We start from the raw sequence: 25,483 nt of genomic DNA on the forward strand, positions 1-25,483 counted from the left end.
TTGTAGAATACCAGAACAGTTCAGTGCATTCAACGTCTCCCTGCTCATTGTGTATAATTCAGATTCTAAGTGACCATCTTCATTTAATATTGAGTCAGAACTCAAATAAACCTTTTCATTACCAGGGAGTAATAACATGACATGATTGTTAACATCCGTTACAACATCAAGTGTGGGTGCCAAGATACTCTTGTCCTTAAAATAGTCAACATTAGAAATATTAAGCAATATATCAGGATAAACGAACAACACCAGATCTTGAAGTGCTGGTGACTCATTAACCAATAGCAAATTGTCTGGTATCCTCACAACTGATTCGCCATCTATGATGTCTCCTAATAACCCATCACCTAACTGGAGCAGCCAGTTAGCAAATTTCTGTAACTCTAGATTGCAAAGATTTGGAGGGCCTCCACACAGCCTCATGTTTTTGGTTAATTGCAACACATGGCAAGAGTGCCACAAGTACGAAGAATTAATACATGCATGAACAATATCCTCTCGAGAACCATATGGAATCATAGGCAATATCTGACAAAAATCACCTCCATGAACAACAACTTTTTCCACCAAACGGAGCATCAGGATCAGATCCATGATTAAAACGAAGAACATCCCTAAGGCACTTGTCCAGTGCTTTATAGCAAAATTTGTTTAACATAGGTGCCTCATCCCATATAATTAATTTTGCAGAAGAAATAAGAGGTGCCAAAGGTGTGCCCTATTTTATATTACAAATGGAATCTTGGTTGACACTTAGCGGAACGTTAAATTGTGAATGAGTAGTTCGACCATTTGGTAGCAATAAAGCTGCAATACCACTAGATGCAACGTTGTGAACAATCTGACATTTCGCTCTAATTGAAGCGGATAGCGAATTCCAAAGGAAAGTCTTCCTAGTTCCACTGTATCCATAAACAAAGAACAATCCACCCATGTCACGGCTAACTGCATTCAATATTGTGTCGTATGCAACCCGCTAGTCCTGATTTAACCTGTTAACTAAATCCACGGAAATAGTTGCCAACTCATTCCTATTGAAATTGAGCTCATCAAGGAGGACTGTGTCATGAGGGTCTACGGAATCTAACAACTCGGGACATGGCATGTCGATGAATTCTTTAAGGGACCTATCATTCCTTTGCAACAAACTTTCAATTCTAGCGAGAGTTATGGACTTGATTTTGTCATTAAAACGTTGAACACGTAAATTAATTATGTAAAACGTGCATGTAACAAAATTTCATGGCATGATAATAAGATGTAAAACACTAAAAACAGAAGCACGTATAACTCATATGAATTTATTAATGATGTCATGTGAACTTAACACCAAAAAAAACAATAAGAACAAATAACGCAAAGTTCACCTGAAATCTATCTTTTGTCATAGAGCACGTCATCTGCACAATGCTTCCAACATTGTTGCCACACGACATCGGGGCAAACAATGTTATTTGACATCAAAAGCATTGCAAACAACCTCCTGATATAAAACGGTGACACCCAAGAACTTGCTTCATTAATTGCATCAATAAATTCTTTATCGTCTTGCAAAAGCCCGAGAGCATAACAGGCTTCTTTGTATGTGTAGAAGGCAACTCCATCAACAGACAAAATATTAGCAAACGTCTAAAACCCTTTTTGATAATTCAATAACAAACGAAAATAAAACTCCTCTCCATGAGACTGAGGAATATAGGTGAGACGATCAATCACATGACCTTGCTTCCAAGGCCTCCATAGATGGCCCTGCTTATCCCACACAAAATACGACGGTAGCTCCGCAAAAGTCAGGTTACAGGCAACTTCAAATTCCTTGTTAGCCTTCATCCACCCCATAAACATACTATCTTTTGCAGTCGCACTCTCGATTACATTTTCAAGAAGTTGATGATCTTCGTATAACACATTTTGTTCATTCGGCAGATGAAATGGAAGGCAAATGATGTTAGGCTCTTTAAATTGAATCTCAAAACCGAACAGTCTTCAAGAAGCCTCACACACAGATATATATTGACAATCGTAGTAATTTTGTATTTCATCCACTGTAACAGCCGAATCATCTGCATCATGGGATCAAAAAAAGGAAGCAGTTACATGGTCATTTTTTTGTGAACATACTTGAACAAATACTTAATAGTAGACGTCTGGCAAGTGTACTCCACATTAATGTGACAACTGTACTTGAGAAGCAACGCCGCATTATATGGAACAATGTATCGATTGTCAACGTCAACATTTTTCTTATTCATCGTATGACCATTATCCGGACGTTTGTACTTTGGAAAACCTGCGTTGTCTATTAGTGTTCTCTCACAGAAGGCCATGGGATAAAACTTGGAACACTTTTCGTTGACCATGCATGGGTTGCTGACATTTAACACCCCACATGGATCATGAACCATGAACTTCTGGACTAATTTGTAGAGCTTAGGTTGCATTTGTTCATCAGGTATCTCTGCCGAGATATGCTGCTCAATATCATGGGAGGATCTTGTTTTTTCACTTTGTTGAATAAATAACAATATGTGACAGTGGGGAAGGCCACACTTTTGAAATTCAACTGTATAAACAACTGAAATTTACAAAAAAAAAGGTTAAATAAAGGTATAAGCAACATGCAGGTTAACACAGACTAACCCAAAAGTAAGAAGTTGCAAAAAAACACAAGACAAATGCTTACTTGCTTTTGGCTTTCCAAATATAGATTCATTCTTTAAGTCTTTAAGTAATTCGTCCAGCTTGATTTTAAACACTTTACAAATGATGTCTGGCCTGTCATTTAGCTTAGTGAATATCTGGCAACACATTATTTGATCTCTTTCCACTCTAGGTTACATGTGATAGTAATAAAATAGCTAGGATAGCCAGCATACCGGCATATAGCAAATGCATCTTTGCAATTGTTATACATGTACCGAGGAGCACCAACAAATGAGGATGGCAAGATAACTCATCTGCCAATTTTTGCAGCAACTGTTTCACCCTGAATTAAGCACTCATGCAGCCAGTTGATAAGATCGAAACTTGTTTTGATGGTGTCTATGGTACTACAATCTTTCAGCCCCCACCATGGTGTAACTATCCACCAAAAACTGTTGAAACAAACGTCTAGATTTTAGTATACCTGCGACTCATGTAATCTCATTTGAAGTCTAAAGGAAAAAAATTCCTTCATATTGATGGTTTCTCTCTTATAAATATTCCTCTTAGCTCTTTTGTTAGATATTAAAATATCGTTTCTAAAACCATCTTCTCCATATGAAAATAACAAAGGATATTAGAGAGCTAGGTACTGAGGGTGATTAGCATCAATTTATTTCAAATATTTTGAATGTGTCTCAATAATCACATCTTTAGCAAGGTTATCTGCATCAAAATCACCAACAATAAGAGCAGCAACTTCAGACGTTGACGGCAAATTATATCTTCTACCATCAGTATCTCTTTTTTTAATCAGATGGAGCCGAAGAGGTGTCGTTGAATCTTGATCGAATCTCTGCCTAGCATATCGAAATGTTTTAGCAAGGGAGTTTTTGGAATCAAGCATGTCTCTTAGGTCAGCTACAATTTGTCGATCAATAGAATTATGTTGACCAGTGTGCCTACAAAAATAAATGAGCCAAAAAAATGGCAAACCAAATAAGGAAATCATAAGGAGTGAACAAAACACCAATTTAGCATTTTGGTTTATTACACAGACAAAACAACTAACTCAATTGCGTCAACTCTGTTTTGAACTTATTTTCAGTATCGTAAAAAAAAAGTTGTGCAAACTTAGGCTTGATAGATTTTTCTGGCACCAAACTCCCTATTGAATGATAACTCTAGCCACTGATAACAAACATTGGAAGAGCGGTCCCTTTATTTATTGAGTACTGTATTTTGCCCGCCATGGATGTAAATGAAAACATACCATTGAAGAACCTAATATGTTTCTAATAATGCAGGCGTAGCTTGGTCGTCATTACCATCCAACAACGACATCAACAGCGGAGGAGGAATCAGCAACAACGGCAACGTAACCTTGCCACTCATGCAGCACATGCCAAACAATGTAATGTTATTGACCCCTCTTTTCATAAGGCGTTCGTGAATCCACATATCGGCTCCACAATAAAAATAATTGTGCGCAGGAAGCCCAATTGACCAAACATCTACCACAACAAATTGTTCAAAATAAAGCAATTGGTACGATGAAATGCTGGCATAAGGTATATTATTAAAAAAATAAATAGTGAATATAGAAAAACACTTGGTTCAATAGCGGACGCCTCAGGGCCATGGACTTTAACAACATTAGGATCAGAAAAATGAGACTGAATCAGTTGCGATAACGATGACTGGGAACCACCACTGCGATTTTCATTGCCATTGTCACGTAGAATTTAGTATACTAATTGAGATGAATATAGTAATTACAATTCACGCATGGGTTAATGTCTGAGAAATCACGCAACAACCATATCTGTAATTACAACTTGTAAAAACAGTTTCCAGACCAATGTGGAGTAGGATTGAACAAAATCAGCCACGAGTTTTAAATGGTTTATAGAAATTGTACATATCCAACGCACGGGGTGAAAGTAAAAATGCACAACATGACTTACTTCTTCTCTGTAATGGCGTACTTCCGATTGTCCCTTGCATTCGAAATCTTACACGAAGATGATGATGAATGCCACACTGGTTGTAACAGTGGTTTTCAGCAGTTTCGATGTTAGCGTTGTGTAGTAAAAAACGAAAAAAGAAAAAAACAAACTAGAATTATCATGTCAACAGAAACATATGAGCGGTCATCCCACGGCTACTACAAAATTTCAATTTATTTATGGGACTTTTTTATGGAGGTTTTTTAAAACCTCCCCAACATTTTTTATTTGTGGCATAATATAAAACTCTCATTAATTATTATTAGTTAAAATTTAAAAATTTCAAGTCCAATCATCAAAACAAGTGTTTATACCCTAAATTATTATAATTAAGCCCAAATAAATTTCACTCCAAACAAAAATTTGTCCAAACAAATTTAAAATTGAAAAAAGAAACTTAAAACGTGAGATCTAAAATACTGAATCCCTAGATCTACTCGCCACCGTCACATTCATCTCCGCCATTATCACCATCAAGCTTGCTGTAGTGTTCGAGATCAAAGGGAGAGTAAGCTCACCACGGTCGCCATTCATGTCCTCGTCTTTGCCGCCATCAAGATTCTCTGTCAATATGTTGTTTCCTTTGTCTACACGCCATAGCTTTTGAGATCAGAGAGAGTGAGTTCGTAGCCACCGCCGGCACCTCCATCAATCACCTAAGTTCAATTTCTGTTTGTTCATTTTTCTTTTTCATTGTTATTTATTTAACTCAGTTTGGATATTCTTTTGTTTTTCACTTTTTCTCTACATTTTTCATGCATATATAGCGTGGTTGGAATTTGTTATGAAGAAATATCGTGGCAGTGGTAGTGCGACGGCAGTGGTGGCGGTGGAGCAAAGAATGGTTCTTCAAAGAACGCAATAGGTGAAGAAGAGTAGACATGGACCAAGGTCGCAAAGCTCAGAGTATCACGGTGTCACTTTCTATCGAAGGATCAGGCGATGTGAATCGCATATTTGGTTAGAGTGGTTCGATTATAACTTTCTTGTTGAGTTTTATTCTTGCTCATCCTTAAACGCTCCTTGCTAAGTATGGAGTGCTGCACACCTTGTTAATTCGTTAAATCTGAACTCTTTATTTATTATATTTTATTTGAATGGTTTGGATTTAAAAAGGTAACTTATTAATCAGGTTAACCATTTTTTTTTATAAATTTTAGATTTTTTTATAAGTTTCAGATATTGGGCTGAAGTCCGAAAAAATAGTATATAAATATTAAAAGCAACATATCTGTACAACAAAAATAATTACTGGGCTTTAGAATTAAAATAAATAATACATGAAAAATAAGTTGAAAATCCATGTACTAAATTCAGAAAAAAAGATATATTAGAATCTAAAAAAAAAATAATATTAAATATATATTATGTATATAATATTAAAATTTGAATAAAATTTTGTTTTGTATAAAATAAAATTATAATATTAAATATAAATACAATAATAAAAAATTTTGAGTTATATAAATTTAATTAATACATATATAGATACAATTTTATTTTGTGTGAAACAAAATTATAACATTAAATATGAAGTGAATGATAAAAGATTTTGTATTATATAAATTTAATTTAAAAAACATATATACAACGTAAGAAGCAAACAAACATATAATAATTTTATTTTGTGCGAAACAAAAATTCATATAAAAAATATTTTATATAATTTTTTATTAACAATTTTTTTATTGAAATGTTACTTTACTATATTTAAAATTTATTATTTTGTAATAAAAATATTATTAAAAATATATTATTAGTTTTTTCTTAAAATAACATTTTCTTTTTTTTTTTGTTCAAATACTATGACAAACAAATTTTATGCGACTATTCAATAAATATTATATAACTTAATAAAAGAAAGAAGTACTCATTTTTTACCAAAAATAGGAAGACATCCATGAATTATAGCTCGTTGGCAAAGAAAGAAATACTCTTAATTATATATTAAATAGAATAATTATTTATTAGGCTCATTCTTATACAAATAAAAATTTCTCTTAATTTTTTATCTGTAATATTTTATACTAATTAGTTTAAAGTTTAATTATTTTTTGAATAAATCAATAAAAACGTAATACAAATAATTGTTTAAATATAATTGTATTTTAATTTTTCATTCTATTACGTACACGTTGAGGATAATTTAAAATAAAAGATAATGGACTTGTTGTAACTGCCATGTATTTTGTGCTTTGACTGCGTCGTCATCTGAGAATTATGGCGCCTTCATGGAGACCGGAATTCTTCTACAGAATCATTTTTGTGTTTGGAGTTAGCCAACTAGTAGCGGTGACAGACAGGCTTCTTCCTCTTCTATGGCAGCGATTTTTCGGGCTTTGAAGGTTATTCATGGCAGAAGTGGAAGAGAGTGGGTTCAAGAGCATCAAAATCTGTGGCTAGCCAGAATGATAGTGGAAGCACCGCCAGCAAACAAAACAGTGAAGATGCTTGAAGACATCGTATCGACAATAACAAAGTAATGGAAGAATTCGATCAAGTTTTCTTGAGTACTTTTATGGTGTAAAGGTCGTCATGTGTTAAAAGAGGGAATTAGTTTTTTTTGTCAGTGTCAATTTGTTTATTCAACCCATGAAAAAAAAAGAAAAAAATAATAACAATAATAAATAAATTTAATTTACTTGATAACTTTTGATAGTAGGTTAACTTTTAAAGAGAGCTGCACTCTCTACTTTACCTGGAGTGCACTAGCTTTCGCCTTATTTCTCCATTTTGATGATTTCATAATTGATGTTATTTTTATTTTATTTTATTCTTCCTTTTCCCCTGATTCAACAACTCCATACTCATATTCATGATTATTGATTAATTATGCTCTTGATTTAACAACAGCATGATGAATTCTGCCCTTTTCTTGGAAATTGATGCTTTTTGTAATACCCGGTCTAACCGAAATTAATTAAATAATGAGTTAAATAGGAGCGAATATGGTTGGAAGATTTGGCAGTTGGAATTTGATAATTTAAATATGATATTTGGATTCAGTGAATTTTTCCGAGTCGAAAAACATAGTTTTCTGCGTAAAAGCGCGCAATAGAATTTTGACCAGTAGTACCGGCTAAGATCTGTCTGGTACTATAGCTAAGGAAATTGATTATGAGTAAATAAGATTAAGGAATGAAGAATTATAATTAGGGGAGGTAGAAATTTTTAAAGTGCGATTTAGAGCGCTAATCTTAAAGGGTTTTGGCCCAAAATTGGGCTAACGAACAAAAATAAGTGAACCGGGCCTAAGTGGACTCAATACCCAACATATATAAACATTAGTTATGAGCATTTCAGCTCATTTTACCCTAAAAGGAAGGGTTGGGGCGCTGATTTGGGAAGAGAGAAGAGAAGAGAGAAAACCTAACTCTCTTTGATCTTCAAACCACCATAACTTGAGCTACGAGGCTCCGATTGACGAGTCGTTTGTGGCCACGCGTTGCTCTTCTCATCCTCTACAGTTTTATCTAAGTTTTGTGGTGAGTATTCCATTCATCTCTGCCCAGTTTTCAAAATTCCCCACTGTTACATGTTTTTAGGTAGTTAGTATTGAAATCTTGTGATTTTGGGTGTTTAGGGATACTCCAACATGGATTCTAAGCGGGTTATATCCCTACTTCATATGGGCTGAGGTAAGAAGTGCTCAAACTCTTGTGATTTGTCATTTTTATGAGCCCTAGGTTGATGTATGAATGTGATATTGGTTATGTTAGTGTATTTGGTGATGTTGGTGCATAATTGGGAGATTGGTATTGCTTGAGGAGCTTTGGTGAGGCTTGGAGCTAAGGTTGGTGAAGGCTTCCAAAGAAGAGGCTCAATTGGTTTAGCTACAAGAGGTACGGTTTAAGTTTCATTTAAGTACCGTGTGGTGTGATGAGAATTCCTAGGCTAGATGCCCCTAGGATTAAGTTTGGATTGTGTAAATGGTTGGTGCTAATATGCATAGTTGGTATATAATATGAATTAATGATTGGGTTGAGAATTGTGTGGCCTTGTATGCTTGGTGTATTGAAAATTTGATGTATTGGGTAATGAGTATTGATTTGTGGTTTATGCATTTAAATTGTGAAATTAGGCCGAAGGTCGTGAATTTTGGGCCGGAGGCCGAAAAGAGGTAAGGAAGGTAAGTTGACATGTGCATTATACGATGACACAAGTGATTGGATAAATTTCAGATAATGAATATATGAATGATTGGGTTGGTTATTGAATAATAAGGTTTGGGGAGTTAGAGTGTGGAATTTGGTAATTTTTGGTGAAATTATATAGATGAGGTATGTTTGGTTTTGGTTGAGATATATTATGTGGTCATATATGTGATTATGATTATTGATGCCTTAGCTTGATGGTATGATAATGCATTAGAGATACGTATGTTGTGATATATGCTTGAGGAATGATTAAAGTTGATTTGTGGGTGAAACCACGTGATAATGAGTATGATATTGATTATGTATAATGATGGTTGATTGGAAATAGTGTTGTTGAAATTTGGCATGAGGAAGAGTATATGATATGTAAATGTGTTTGAGTTTGAGCCACTTGGGTGAAGTGGGTTAAAATGGTGGGATGATGTTTTGTGAATTGTGGTAAAGTGTTAATGTGTGAGTTGAGGAGGCTTAATGATGATTTTGGTATATTTTGATTGATTTCAAAGAAAGGGATGAAATTGGCATGTTTTGGTTGATTTTGAAAAGAGTTGGAAATGGCTTGTTTTGAAAATGGCACTTTGTGGTTGTGTGAAAATATGGTTTTTGGGCATACTTTGATGGGACATAACTTGGACTGCGGATTTTTGTTTTGTGCCAAACTTGTTTAAAAGTGAAATTGGATTTGCGATGTCCATGTCGTTCGAAGAACGGGCGAAAAATGATTTAAAATGAGAAAGTTATGTCCATCGGAAGATTGGGGGTTGAATCTGTGAATTCTGCAGCTTTTAACTTAGAAAATTTTTAGCAGAATGACCCTCCACGCGTGCGCGTGGTGTACGCGGGCGCGTCGATGCGCTGCACCAAATGCCCAGCCATTTTCCCGAGAGTTGTGCCAGAATTGTGCCAGTTTTGTGCCTGGGGCGCAAGTGCACCCACGCGTACGCGTGGCTGACGCATACGCGCCGTTTGGCTATTTTTCAATCCGCGTGTCCGCGTGTATGATGCTTGCGCGTCGATGAGTTTTGTAGCCATCCACGCGTGCGCGTGGAGTGCGCGTATGCGTGGCCCTGTTTTCATGCCAAAGTTGATTTTTGAGTTTTAAAAGCCAAATCTCATGCTTCTAAGCCTCTGATATCACCCCTTATGTATTAAATCATTATGATATGCCTAGCAATGAGAAAGGAGCTAGGGGATGTGGTAACTTGCGAGTGAAGCAAGGGGAAAAGTTATGATCAATGGTGATCAAAGATGATTATATGAGATATGGAGGATGACGGTGGAAGTACCGTGTATGCCATGTGCCGAAGGGCTATATTTATTGATAAATGGCTGGTTCTTGATTGAACCATGAGCCAGATGGCTGAGTTATTGCCGGGTTATGGCAAAGCCATTATTGGTTATGGCTGAGTATAAAAGCATATATGATTAATGAATGAATGTGTTAAATGGATAATAATGGAGAATGTTGAAATGTGACGTGTGACCCCGGGTAGTAGTAAGAGTGGTGCTTCATCATGCTTGCTCCAGGTTAATGTTTGAGATTTGATAACAATGACGATTGCTTTTAAACTGAACGAATATATGTTTTGAGATCCTGGGCAGTAGCAAGGGTTGTGGTTCGTTCCACTTGCTCCAGGTCAGAGATTGTGATGCTTGGGTAGTAGCGGCAGTAGTGGTGAATCCACTCGCTCCAGGTTGAGCTTTTAGACACCCGCCTGGGTAGTAGCCGCATTAGTGATTATTTTACTGGCTCTGGGTTGAGCGGGTAGTAGCAAGGGGTGTTTCTGTCCAATGGTTAGCTACCAGGACATGTCGGGTTGGCTATATAACCGACAGATGATATCATCAGCCATAGGGCAGGCATTCATCATTTGCATATGTTTGAATTGTTTGGGTTTGCCTGTTTGTTTTGGATTTCTACATCATATATGCCATGTTACCTGATTATGTGCTACTTGTTCTACTTGTACCATATTTGTGTATTACTTGCCTGTATTGCTTGTGTTTGTACAACTGAGAGGCCCCTCATGCTGGTGTCGGTGGATGTTGAGGGCTGTTCTTGATGAGATGAATTGATGATGCGATTGCATGATGATGATGATTATTGAATGAGATAATTTGAACTCCCTGGGTAGAGGCAGTGATGTGGTTTCACTAGCTCCAGGTGAAGGTATGATGTATTGATATAGAATTGTTGAGATAGAACAACTAGTGATGATTTTGGTTATGATTCTGAGTCTGATTTGTGGAAGAGTTAGCGAGTTGGGAAACATGTCAGACATGAATTAGATTTAGCACTCCCTTATGACAGTTGCCTATTCATGGATTAGCGAGAACCTAGGATGGATAATTGGTGAAGAAGTTTAGGATGCTTAGTGAGTTTTATTGCAGTGCATTGTATTTATTTGACACTTTTACCGTATTGGGAACCCATGGGCCCGGGGTTCTCATTCCGTATATATCTCTTGTTTTTCAGATACAGGTCCAGGTGCTCAGAAGTGATTTGTGGGTCGTCTGAGAGACGGCGAAGATCTTTATTTTCTCTCCTTTGTGTTTTGCTTAGAATCTCTCCACCTTTATTTTGAAACGATTATATTATGTATTGAACTCTTTTGAATTTTCCTATAGAGACTCTCATGTTTCCTTCGGGAGAGATTAGGATATACTGTTGTCAACTATTTTCATACTGTACTCTAGCCGGCCTAAACTTCGCGGGTCGCGACTAGTGGCTATTTACTTATGTTATATATGTCTATCTGTTATCTACCTCTTAATCTCCTCTACGCCTTGTCCGTATATCGCTTTCGGCTTCACAGTTTATCTTTTGTTGTCGAAATGTGAGTGACACGTGTTCGCGATTTTGTTTCTACTCTTTTCAGGCTTCTCAATTAATACTCCTTTCGAAATTACCTACTTTTATATATTAAAAATCCACCTGAGAGTCGTACCATCGTAATATCATTGACTTATGACTCGAGCATAAGGATTTGAATATTAGGGTGTTACATTATGGTATTAGAGCAGTTCGTCCTCGTGAGCCTGAGGGATGGAACTGCTTATGCTTCAATGCATACTCTGAGTCTGTACCTGTGCTAGTTAGGGTATCTAACCGATACATCTACCATGAAGTCCATGAGTGTACCTTTGGTACTTTGAAGCACTATACTTCCGATATTGAGACTGATCAACTTGATATCGATTGTTTGGTGTGTATAGGAACCAGATGGCGCCTCGTGGACCCGGTCGGGGACGTGAGAGAGATCGTACTAATACGCAGGAATCAGAAATCAACCCGAATAACCCGATAAACCTTATGACGGCATTGGAGAATATGGCTGCTGCTATGCAGGCCACCGCGGAGGCTCTTGGGCAACAGATAAACAATAATGGCAATGGCGGAAGGAAAGCTCAGGGCCCAATGACACTGGCAACCTTCTTAAAGGTTAATCCACCTAAGTTCAAGGGAACCACCAATTCGACTGAAGCTGATACTCTGTTTCAGGCCATTGAGCGAGCACTGCAAGCGCAGTTGGTGCCTGAAGAGCAGTGTGTTGAATTTGCTACCTATCTGCTCACGGGGGAAGCATCACATTGGTGGCAAGGGGCTCGACGTCTCCTACAAAAGGGGAATGATCCTATCACTTGGGATGCCTTCCAGGTGGAATTCTATAAGAAGTACTTTCTGAATTCTGCCAGGACAGCCAAGGAATTAGAGTTACTGCAATTGAAGCAAGGTGCTATGTCCATATCTGAGTATACAGACATATCCGAGGAGCTATTCAGGTTTTCCCGCATGTGTCAGGGAGCTCCGGGAGACTTCGAGGAATGAAAATGCATTAAGTATGAAGGAGGACTCCGGAGCGACATCTTAAGTTCGGTGGGACCAATGGAGATCCGAACTTTTTCAGAGTTGGTGAATAAGAGCAAAATTGCTGAAGAGTGTGTGAAAAGGAGGGTTGCAGAGAAAGGAAGTCATAGAAAGCACAACGAAGGATGCGCACCAAGGGGTCGAGAGTTTAAGGAGAGAGGATACGTACAACACTTTCCCCAAGGACAGAATAACTTTGCGACGAGTGAGGAGTCCTAAAGGAACGGTAAGGGAAAACGGGCAGCGGCTGCTTCTGATGTTTCAAGCTATCAGAGATGTGGAAGTCATCACCCAAATAGGCCGTGCCGATTGGGGTTAGGTGTATGTTACAAGTGCGGGTTACCAGGGCATGTATCAAGAAATTACGAACAAGGAGAGAGTCAGGATGCGGGCCGATTGCGACAGTAAGATTGAGGTAATTGCCTTAATACAAATGGATAAATGCCTGTGATGTAAATGACTTTCTGTTGAGAATGATGTGTTGTGTTTGTTATGTAGTTGGTTGATTTCTGGATTTTTGGTGAAACGGATTGAACCTGTGACTTTTAGTTCCTTTGATTTAAATAGATAAGGGATGGTCCTAAATGATGGATTTGGAAACATTGATTAGAATTGTCGGTCAAGTTAAGTGGTGGTTTAGTACTTGAGGAAATAAGTGATGGAACTAATACTTGATGAGAAATCAAGGTGGCATAGCGGAAGCTTGCTAAAGCGTTAGCATAGTATGGTAATAATAAGGAAAAGTGGAGTATGATTGGAAATGCTTTATGCTTTGAGTACTTAAAAGTTTAGTGAGCTTATGTAGATAATGATTCTAGGTAATTGGAATTAATTGCGGCTGTAAGCCTTGATGGTTCTGAAACGGATGAGGAAATTATCATTGATGCGTAATCGGATTTAGATGATGATTGAGTGCAAGTTGTCGTGTTCGAGAGATGAGTGCTATGATGTTTGGTCATGGTGACCTTGGATTTAAATCAAGATTTATAATGATCGGTTTCAGAGGAATAGTTTGGAAACCTTTAAATTGCAATGCTGATGCGGTACTGAGATTGGTTTGAGGGAACCTGTGACGGGTGGTAAACTCCAAATTTTTGGGAGGTGCTGTTAAATTTTTTTTCTTTTTCCAATAATTTGAAGGAGTGTTGGTTATAGTTTCGAGAAGGACCTTTGATTTGAATAACTTTAACAAAAGAGATGTGTTTCAAATGCTTTTATAGATTATTAAAGTAAGCCGGATTCTTAAGATTTTGTCAGCTTGTTAGTCCAAACTCATTTGAATTCTAAAAACGAAGAAGGCTTTGATTAATTATAGTGATGTGGGATGATGGCTATGATTAACAATGATGGCAATATTATTGATGACATGATTTGAGATTTAATAGGTGTGAGTTGATGAGACGATAAAAGTAAGGAACGAGGTTGTTAGTCGGCATTGAACGAATGACCGAGACCCTCGAAGATAGAGAAATCAGAGCGCGGCAATGGAAGTGCGCAGAGTAAAAGGACCTTGGAACTGTTATGTGTTGGATATAAAGGCAGACTACGCTCGCGTACTCGCAGTGATGGATGGAATTTTCGAGGGCGAAAATTTCTGTTAGGGGGTAGAATGTAATACCCGGTCTAACCGAAATTAATTAAAAATGAGTTAAATAGGAGCGAATATGGTTGGAAGATTTGGCAATTGGAATTTGATAATTTAAATATGATATTTGGATTCAGTGAATTTTTCCGAGTTGGAAAACATAGTTTTCTGCGTAAAAGCGCGCAGTAGAATTTTGACCGGCAGTACCGACTAAGATCTGTCTGGTACTATAGCTGAGGAAATTGATTATGAGTAGATAAGATTAAGGAATGAGGAATTATAATTAGGGGAGGTAGAAATTTTTAAAGTGCGATTTAGAGCGCTAATCTTAAAGGGTTTTGGCCCAAAATTGGGCCAACGGACAAAAATAAGTGAACCGGGCCTAAGTGGGCCCAAGACCCAACATATATAAATATTAGTTATGAGCATTTCAACTCATTTTACCCTAAAAGGAAGGGTTGGGGCGCTGATTTGGGAAGAGAGAAGAGAAGAGAGAAAACCTAACTCTCTTTGATCTTCAAACCACCATAACTTGAGCTACGGAGCTCCGATTGACGAGCCGTTTGCGGCCACGCGTCGCTCTTCTCATCCTCTACAATTCTATCTAAGTTTTGTGGTGAGTATTCTATCCATCTCTGCCCAGTTTTCGAAATTCCCCATTGTTACACGTTTTTGGGTAGTTAGTGTTGAAATATTGTGATTTTGGGTGTTTAGGGATACTCCAACATGGATTCTAAGCGGGTTATATCCCTACTTCATATGGGTTGAGGTAAGAAGTGTTCAAACCCTTGTGATTTGTCATTTTTATGAGCCCTAGGTTGATGTATGTATGTGATATTGGTTATGTTAGTGTATTTGGTGATGTTGGTGCACAATTGGGAGATTGGTATTGCTTGAGGAGCTTTGGTGAGGCTTGGAGCTAAGGTTGGTGAAGACTTCCAAAGAAGAAGCTCAATTGGTTTGGCTACAAAAGGTACGGTTTAAGTTTCATTTAACTACCGTGTGGTGTGATGAGAATTCCTAGGCTAGATGCCCCTAGGATTAAGTTTGGATTGTGTAAATGGTTGGTGCTAATATGCATAGTTGGTATGTAATATGAATTAATGATTGGGTTGAGAATTGTGTGAACTTGTATGCTTGGTGTATTGAAAATTTGATGTATTGGGTAATGAGTATTGATTTGTGGTTTATGCATTTAAATTGTGAAATTGGGCCGGAGGCCGTGAATTTTGGGCCGGAGGCTGAAAAAAGGTAAGGAAGGTAAGTTGACGTGTGCATTATATGATGACACAAGTGATTGGATAAATTTCAGATAATGAATATATGAATGATTGGGCTGGTTATTGAATAATAAGGTTTGGGGAGTTAGAGTGTGGAATTTGGTAATTTTTGTTGAAATTATGTAGATGAGGTATGTTTGGTTTTGGTTGAGATATATTATGTGGTCATATATGTGATTATGATTATTGATGCCTTAGCTTGATGGTATGATGATGCATTAGAGATACGTATGTTGTGATATGTGCTTGAGGAATGATTAAGGTTGATTTGTGGGTGAAACCACGTGATAGTGAGTATGATATTGATTATGTATAATGATGGTTGATTGGAAATAGTGTTGTTGAAATTTGGCATGAGGAAGAGTATATGATATGTAAATGTGTTTGAGTTTGAGCCACTTGGGTGAAGTGGGTTAAAATGGTGGGATGATGTTTTGTGAATTGTGGTAAAGTGTTAATGTGTGAGTTGAGGAGGCTTGATGTTGATTTTGGTATATTTTGATTGATTTCAAAGAAAGGGATGAAATTGGCATGTTTTGGTTGATTTTGAAAAGAGTTGGAAATGGCTTGTTTTGAAAATGGCACTTTGTGGTTTTGTGTGAAAATATGGTTTTTGGGCATACTTTGACGGGATATAACTTGGACTGCGGATTTCCATTTTGTGCCAAACTTGTTTAAAAGTGAAATTGGATCCGCGATGTCCATGCCGTTCGAAGAACGGGCGAAAAATGATTTAAAATGAGAAAGTTATGTCCGTCGGAAGATTGGGGGTTGAATCTGTGAATTCTGCAGCTTTTAACTTAGAAAATTTTTAGCAGAATGACCCTCCACGCGTAGGTGCACTTGGCGCGTACGTGTCGTTCTTCAAGAAGGCACCATCCATGCGTGCGCGTGGTGTACGCAGGCGCGTCGATGCGCTGCACCAAATGCCCAGCCATTTTCCCGAGAGTTGTGCCAGAATTGTGCCAGTTTTGTGCCTGGGGCGCAAGTGCACCCACGCGTACACGTGGCTGACGCATACGCGCCGTTTGGCTATTTTTCAATCCGCGCGTCTGCGTGTATGACGCTTGCGCGTCAATGAGTTTTGTTGCCATCCACGCGTGCGCGTGGAGTGCGTGTACGCGTGGCCCTGTTTTCATGCCAAAGTTGATTTTTGAGTTTTAAAAGCCAAATCTCATGCTTCTAAGCCTCTGATCTCACCCCTTATGTATTAAATCATTATGATATGCCTAGCAATGAGAAAGGAGCTAGGGGATGTGGTAACTTCCGAGTGAAGCAAGGGGAAAAGTTATGATCAATGGTGATCAAAGATGATTATATGAGATATGGAGGATGACGGTGGAAGTACCATGTATGCCATGAGCCGGAGGGCTATATTTATTGATAAATGGCTGGTTCTTGATTGAACCATGAGCCGGATGGCTGAGTTATTGCCGGGTTATGGCAAAGCCATTATTGGTTATGGCTGAGTATAAAAGCATATATGATTAATGAATGAATGTGTTAAATGGATAATAATGGAGAATGTTGAAATGTGATTTGTGACCCCGGGTAGTAGGCAGTGGCGTTGTCCACTTGCTTCGGGTATGAGACAGGAAAGGATGTTTATGATAAATGAGTTAAATTATGGAGTTTTGAATAAATGAGTATTTGTGATACCTGGGTAGTAGTAAGAGTGGTGGTTCATCACGCTTGCTCCAGGTTAATGTTTGAGATTTGATAACAATGACGATTGCTTTTAAACTGAACGAATATATGTTTTGAGATCCTGGGCAGTAGCAAGGGTTGTGGTTTGTCCCACTTGCTCCAGGTCAGAGATTGTGACACCTGGGTAGTAGCAGCAGTAGTGGTGAATCCACTCGCTCCAGGTTGAGCTTTTAGACACCCGCCTGGGTAGTAGCCGCAGTAGTGATTATTTCACTGGCTCTGGGTTGAGTAGGCAGTAGCAAGGGGATTGTAGCTCAAACCTACTTGCTCCACAAGGGGTGTTTCTGTCCAATGGTTAGCTACCAGGACATGTCGGGTTGGCTATATAACCGACAGATGATATCATCAGCCATAGGGCATGCATTCATCATTTGCATATGTTTGAATTGTTTGGGTTTGCCTATTTGTTTTGGATTTCTACATCATATATGCCATGTTACCTGACTATGTGCTACTTGTTCTACTTGTACCATATTTGTGTATTACTTGCCTGTATTGCTTGTGTTTGTACAACTGAGAGGCCCCTCATGCTGGTGTTGGTGGATGTTGAGGGCTGTTCTTGATGAGATGAATTGATGATGCGATTGCATGATGATGATGATGATTATTGAATGAGATAATTTGAACTCCCTGGGTAGAGGCAGTGATGTGGTTTCACTAGCTCTAGGTGAAGGTATGATGTATTGATATAGAATTGTTGAGATAGAACAACTGGTGATGGTTTTGCTTATGATTCTGAGTCTGATTCGTGGAAGAGTCAGCAAGTTGGGAAACATGTGAGACATGAATTAGATTTAGCACTCCCTTATGACAGTTGCCTATTCATGGATTAGCGAGAACCTAGGATGGATAATTGGTGAAGAAGTTTAGGATACTTAGTGAGTTTTATTGCAGTGCATTGTATTTATTTGACACTTTTACCGTACTGGGAACCCATGGGCCCGGGGTTCTCATTCCGTATATATCTCTTGTTTTTCAGATACAGCTCCAGGTGCTCAGAAGTGAGTTGTGGGTCGTCTGAGAGACGGCGAAGATCTTTATTTTCTCTCCTTTGTGTTTTGCTTAGAATCTCTCCACTTTTATTTTGAAAAGATTATATTATGTATTGAACTCTTTTGAATTTGCCTATAGAGGCTCTCATGTTTCCTTCGGGAGAGATTAGGATATACTGTTGTCAACTACTTTCATACTGTACCCTAGCCGGCCTAAACTTCGCGGGTCGCGACTAGTGGCTATTTACTTATGTTATATATGTCTATCTGTTATCTACCTCTTAATCTCCTCTACGCCTTGTTCGTATATCGCTTTCGGCTTCACAGTTTATCTTTTGTTGTCGAAACGTGAGTGACACGTCTTCGCGATTTTATTTCTACTCTTTTCAGGCTTCTCAATTAATACTCCTTTCAAAATTACCTACTTTTATATATTAAAAATCCACCTGAGAGTCGTACCACCGTAATATCATTGACTTATGACTCGAGCATAAGGATTTGAATATTAGGGTGTTACACTTTTCCTAATGACAATTTGAGAAAATGCACTTTTCACCTTCCTTCTAACCTTAGTACTGGCTCTTACCTGTTATTTCTCTCTCTCTCTCTCTCTTTCTCTCTCTATTTTTTTGGAACTTCCACTCTCAGATTGTTGTTGTTTATGTTGTGGATCAGCGGTATGCATATTTGATTCTATCATCTATTTGAAAAGTGTGTGTTGAGAATCCAAATTATATGAAATCATTCAAAAATATTTCTTGGATTTCACTGCTCACTATTTTCATTCATGCCAGGGAAAGTCGAAATTCAATTTGGATTAGATTTTGTGAATATTCAGATTATTGATTACTTGCAATCATGATAAAAATTAGTTTAGATATTAGAGTCAAAATTATATCATTTGATTGATTTTTTTTATAGAGATTTTGGCAAGGTAATAGCTTACAATAGATTTTGGCAGGACATGGAGAAAGTATGGTGCAGTTTGCTTTAAGTTCAGTAGCAAGTTTGATTTAAGACACTGAGGCTTTTGTTGCAATTGTTTGAACAAAGCATGCTAATTAGTTTAAACTAGTCACATGTCTGATTAGGATGCTCTTTTAATTAGTTAGTGCGCAGCACTGTACTAGTGAATGAATCATCTTTAGTTTTATGTCGTTAGTAGGCATTTTGAACTTTCCTACTTTGCATTTTACGTTGTCTTCCTGACAAGTAAATAAGTTTAATTGACTGAGTTTTGTAACATGTTCATCCCTGTGAGTGTATTTAGCCTAATCCCTAAGGCACTAATTTGTTGGTTCACTACTAATTAGATTTATTAATTTTGCAGATTGATATTCCCGCTTCAGCCCAGGTAGGTTCTATCTAGAACTATAAACTTATATATATATATATATTAACAAATCAGAGGAATTAAAGTCGTCCAAGGTAGGTTATATATATATATATATGGTTGCATTGGTTCAGCTTCCACAGAAAAAAGTTGAGAAGACACAAATAAACTAATTAAATATATAATAAGAAATATATATGTATATATAATGGGTTATTATTCTTTGTGGAGTGTTTGTTGTGTGATATTGGCATGGTTTGTCTCAGTTGGAATATGCGGCACACCAAGGAGTCCCATGGCAGTTCCATTTGGAAGAAACTATGTTCCAACTTGGGCTTATGATCACATCAAATATTTGAATTCTGGTTATGATGCTCAGCTTCTTCTTGACAAGTATACTGGTCAGTTATTATTATTATTTTGTTATATACTCCCATAATGTAATTCCTTAAATTAATTAACATTTTTTAGTGTTTGATGCAATGTTAATTGGAGCAGGTACTGGGTTCAATCCAAAGGTTCGTACTTGTTTGGTCACTTCAGCATGGATATAAAGATGGTTGCTGGAGATTCGGCTGGAATAGTCACTGTTTTCTACGTATGCAAATTAAATTTATTAGTTTATTAGTTTCCTTTTTAGTTCAAATGCGTTAACTTAATAATTACAATGATTTTGGGATCAAGTTTTTCCACATGTATCTTTTTATAAAATTATTATATTTTCATTTTTTAAAACAGTATATGACAATTTGTTTTAAAAATTTTTGTTAAATTTTATAGCTAGTATTTTGCTATTATATTATTTTACAGAGAAGGCAGCCTTGAATTTTATTGTAGTTTTACAATTTTGTTCCAACAAACAGATTTCACTACTAGCCCTCTTTGATGCTTGTTTGCATTTTTTTTCTGATCCCCTTTTTTTATAACTATTTTGTTGTTCTTTCAGAGGAGCTTTTCATTTTTTGGTTACTAATAGGATTCAATCTTTATTAAGTTCATAGTACTGTACACCTCATAGTTTAAAGTGTAAAAGTACAGAAAAATTTGTGCTGAATGTACAATTATAATTTAATTGGCCACTCAAACATAGTAACTGTGTTAAAAATCTTTGATATAAAATGTGTTCATTATAAGGTGTAATTAATAGTGTAACTAAGGAGTGGAAAAATTGGATGATTTTATAGAAACAGAGGAAAGTGAAATAAAGAGGGAAGGAATGAGGAAGAGAGTGAGTCACATGCGGTGGGGTAGCTTATAGTCTTTGATTTTGTAAAATTTTCCTTAATAGTTAATTTATAAAATTTAAATATGAGCTAAGATTTTTGGAAGCTTAATAGTCTTTGATTTTGATGTCTAACTACTCAAGAGTTTAATTTGCTTAAATTGTTTTCAGGAGGCTCAATAATAACAGTCTTCATGGTGAATTTCCAGAATAATTGGCTAATATGACACAGCTTGCTTTTCTGTAATATTCATTGAAAATTTTCTTTTGTTTCTTTTTGTGTATTAATAATTTGTTTTTGAAGTTTTCTCTTATTCTAATTATGGTTATCTTGTTTTTGTGATTATCAATTTCAATGACTTGTCCTACAACAATATCAGTGGCCCTATACCAAGAATTTTAGCTAAATCCTTCAAGTAATAAATCTCTTTTCCTTGATTATATGGTGTATTTGTTTCTAATAGGCTTCAAGAAACCAAAAAATCAGTACTAACACAAGATAATGTTCTTATTTTTCCTGTTAATGCTTTTTCAGCATTGTTGGAAATCCTCTTATTTGTGCAACTGGAAAAGAACCAAACTGCCGTGGCATGAGTCAATGTCCATGAACTTAAATGGCACTGAAGGTAAGAATAAAATCTCTTAAGAGTTTCATCTTTTTTCGAATTAATTGTGAAATTGTGTCATTGTTTTCATGCTGACATCAATAATGCATATCTTTGCCTCATAGTTCTCGGTTTCGGCCTTGTTCTTTGGTGGAAGCACAAGCACAATCAACAAGCATTCTTTGATGTTAAAGGTACTTTCCAATTAGCATCATAGTTATCATTTTCTTCTTCTTCTTTATTTAATTGAGTACTATAATAGTTCCTTCAATTCATGTACAGCTTAATGTTGAATGTTTTTTATGTTTCAAACCGGCATCACGAAGAAGTATACCTTGAAAACTTGAAGAGGTTCCAATTCAGAGAACTCCAAGTTGCTACCAATAACTTCAGCAGCAAGAACATTCTTGGAAAGGGTGGTTTTGAAAATGTCTACAAAGGAGTTCTCTCTGATGGCACTCTTGTAGTGTCTTGTTAGATTCTGACATTTTGATGTGCTAAAACACTATTGGACTCTCCTTGTAGTGTATTTGTTGGAATAAATGAAGTCTCAACTCAAAGTTGTTGCTGTTGTTGCTATTAGCTAGCTCTGGATTCAGCATTCATTCCATGGTTAGTGCCAACATTGACAATCTAATCGAAAGGTTAGAAAATAAGAAACGCAAAAGAAGAGTTTTAGCCTCATCTCATCAATTTTACTTGGCTAATTACTTCTTGGAGGACATGGATGATGCTCATTCTACTCTCAATTTCATTGAGGTACTAGCAAACAAATTTGTCTCAAAATCATCAGTTTCAAAATAGCTATGCCATTCACATGATTTTGATTTTTGAGTGTGTGGACTGGAAATTTTGGTTTCATTGAAAAACTAATAGCATGATGCAAAAGCAAATATCTAGATCTGGTTCAATAATTGAAGATTGTATTATGCATAATGCTTAAAGATTCTTACCAATAATTAATGTTTGAAGATTCTTTCCAATAAGTTTGCACTAGTCACATGTTAATGTATCACTTACACAATGTTTATTATCATGCATTTTTTAGCATATAAATAATTTCATCTATTTGCCTTTTAATGATAAGTCAAATGCTAATGCATAATCCTCCTACATCTATTTCAGCACTAGTCACATGTAAATGCAACTGATTTGTGATCTGAAGCCCTTGAAAATGAGTTCGAACAACATGCATCTCTGAGGTTTGTACTTGAACCCTTTTCAATTTTAATGTTAATTATTCTTAGCCTTTTGTTTTTGTTTCTTTATTGCTTTTCAGTAGCTGAAATAGAAAATATGTAATCTGCATATTCAAAAAAGAATAGAAGAAATGGTTAGTGCTGGTTTAGACACCAATTCACTTGAGATATATATTTATGTACATAGTGTTCTCTAATTATTATATGTTTAATACATGTTATTTTTAATATTTTGTTGTTGTAATTAATGTGATTGAAATATGATGGTAATGTACTAATGTACTATATTGATTTTGTTTTAAAGTATTTCTTTTGTTTAAATATGTAATATTTTAATTTTCTTTTACATTTTTAATGTCTTGCTTAAGTATTTCTTTTAAATAGTAAATGATTAGTATAATAATGTAATTCTAACATCCAAATTAATATTTTAAGAATAATATTGAGAGGTTTATGGAGGTTTGAAACCCCCACAGAATAGCTGTTTTTTTTTTAAATAGAAAAATTTTTTTGTGGGGGTTTTGAACCATCACAAACATTAACCAAGAACTACCACAAAATGCTAGCACAGAACCCTCACAAAAGGGATAGAAAACCGTCACTAAGGTAGCGTTTGTTTTTGGAGACAGGACACAGAGACATGGACAGTACATGTTTAAAACGTGTTTGGAAGTAGAGACATGGACACGGAACACATTGTCTCCGAGACAGTTTTTTATATTTTTGTGTCCACTCTTCTACGAAGGACAATGATGGACACAGGATTTGGAAGAGTGGACACAGACTTTTTAAAAATTTTGTTTTCCTTTTTGTCCATAGATATTTTTTTATTATTCCACTATTATCCCTTCTTATTTTTTCTATAATTAGTCTTAAACTTTTTTTTATGTAAAAACGGATTCTTTTTTAAACCTGATTTTTTATTTAAAATTAATCTGGCTTATTAACCTAAATAAAATTTTTTATTAATCAAACTCAGATCTATTTTTTTATTAATCTTAACCATATGTATTCCTACATATTAATAATAAATTTAATTAAAATAAATATATTTATAATTTTTATTTTAATATAAATACTATTATATATTTTTTTATTAAAATTTTTGGTCTCTTCAAATATTTTTTCCAATTTCGTCTGTACTCCTACGTACTCTCATTCTTTATTAAATTAGTTTGTACTTGATGTAGAAAATTTGGAATCATATGGTTATTTTAGTCATTTCATATAATATTTTAGTCTTGTCTACGTGTATCCAAACATAATACTGGACATTACATTAGTGTCTTGTACATGGTATCCAAACATAATACACAAACAATAATTTTTAGTGTCTCCATCCTATTGTCTTTGTCTCAATGTCATGTTCTATCTTGTCTCTGAAAACAAACGTAGCCTAAATGACATTGTGGGGGTTGTGAAAAACCACCACAAAGGAGCTCGTGACACCTCAAATTTTAGGAGTTTTTGAAACTGCCACAATCCTTTTTGTAGGGGTTTGAAACCTCCACAAATAAGAAAAAAACCGCCACAAATAATCAAAAACCATGTAGTGGGCCATAAGTAACCACTTTATATTTCAACCAAATCTCGAAGGTGAAATAGTAATTTTCATTTGAGCACTTACTATTGTATCTACACACACACACACACACACACACATATATATATATATAACACAATCAAATGATGCGACAGTCGGGAAAAAAATACAATTAGATGGACTCATATACATATAGATATAATTAAATCACCTTCCTCTATAACAGCCGGCGTGAAGATTTCATTTGGCGCACGTGTACTGCACTAAGGCGGCACATGTGTCTGTATATTCGAATTGTTTTCAATAATATATATAGGATTTGATCCCGAACTATGAAAGATATTAGCACTAAAGTGAACAACCTACATCAGATAAACCCACGTATTCGAGTATTACATAATTGGTTTCCTCTAGTGAACCAGGATGATTGTTGATAAATAGAAACAAACCATGGCAAATATACAGAAAAAACACAATGAAGATGACATCAGTTAACTGAGGACGAATCATTCTCGGAGGAATCTGAAGGTAACGACGATTGCATTCTTCGTCTCTTGTTCCTCAGAAAAGTAATTCTATGCTGCCTAGCAAGCTTACGATGGTTCTCCATGTAAACATACGACAAAAAAAAACAACCTGACCAATAACAATAAATAGGGAAAAGTATTCTGAATTGATGTGGTTTACCGGGTCAAACAATACAATTAAGCTATTATGTTTGAACGATCAGGAACGATTGCTTGATAAAAGAAAAGTCAGTAAAAAAAAGACATAGGGTCATCGCGCACAACAACGTTGCTTTACAAAAGTTTTCCAAGATGGAACTCTTGTAAGCATCTTCCTCACCTCTACATATTATCTTTCACTTTCTCTTTGTCTCTTTGTGATTTTTCCCTGTGAGGTAACAGAAGTACACACTGCAGGGTTCCTCAGCAGCATAGCATGCTCCTCAAACATTCATGCTTTTGAGTTAATCAATTTTTTAAGAGTTAATTTACCTTTTTTTATTCTTGTTTTAAAATATAATATGAGAAAATAATAAGTTTATTTTTTAGTTAAAGAATAATTTGTATTATTTATTAGGTAATTAGTTTAATTAATAATTTTTATTATTACTTTCCTACTAAAAAAAAGGCCAGCTAATATGGTTCTTATATTTCAACTGAGGTCAATGATTATAATTTTTATCTTCATTTCAAACTTAGTATTTTAATTGGTTAACTCAAAATTTGATATGATTAAGCTAACCATAGTAAACATTAATCATGTAGCAATTTTTTCATTTTTTTATTTGCGAGTCATGACTTATATTCTATAAAGAAAAATCATTGAGTTGA

General features: G+C 35.9%; 1 protein-coding gene across 1 annotated transcript; it reads right to left on the reverse strand.

Moving 5' to 3' along the window:
- Positions 1-1,377: 1,377 nt before the first annotated feature.
- On the reverse strand, positions 1,378-2,813 carry LOC140177572 (uncharacterized). The gene is made up of 4 exons (XM_072210699.1): positions 2,687-2,813; positions 2,125-2,578; positions 1,720-1,987; positions 1,378-1,632 (listed from the first exon to the last, which is right to left on the reverse strand). The coding sequence occupies exons 1-4, from the start codon at positions 2,811-2,813 to the stop codon at positions 1,378-1,380; spliced, it is 1,104 nt and encodes a 367-aa protein (XP_072066800.1).
- Positions 2,814-25,483: the final 22,670 nt, after the last annotated feature.

The sequence above is a fragment of the Arachis hypogaea genome, chromosome 13, assembly GCF_003086295.3.
Source record: "Arachis hypogaea cultivar Tifrunner chromosome 13, arahy.Tifrunner.gnm2.J5K5, whole genome shotgun sequence".
In the NCBI taxonomy this organism is placed as follows: Eukaryota; Viridiplantae; Streptophyta; class Magnoliopsida; order Fabales; family Fabaceae; genus Arachis; species Arachis hypogaea.

Coding starts and splice junctions, on each gene's coding strand:
- LOC140177572 (XM_072210699.1), bottom strand. CDS start 2,813: ATGTGTTGCCAGATATTCACTAAGCTAAATGACAGGCCAGACATCATT. Junction 2,579..2,686: donor ATTTGGAAAGCCAAAAGCAA/GTAAGCATTTGT, acceptor TGTAAATTTCAG/TTGTTTATACAGTTGAATTT. Junction 1,988..2,124: donor ACTATTAAGTATTTGTTCAA/GTATGTTCACAA, acceptor GGCTTCTTGAAG/ACTGTTCGGTTTTGAGATTC.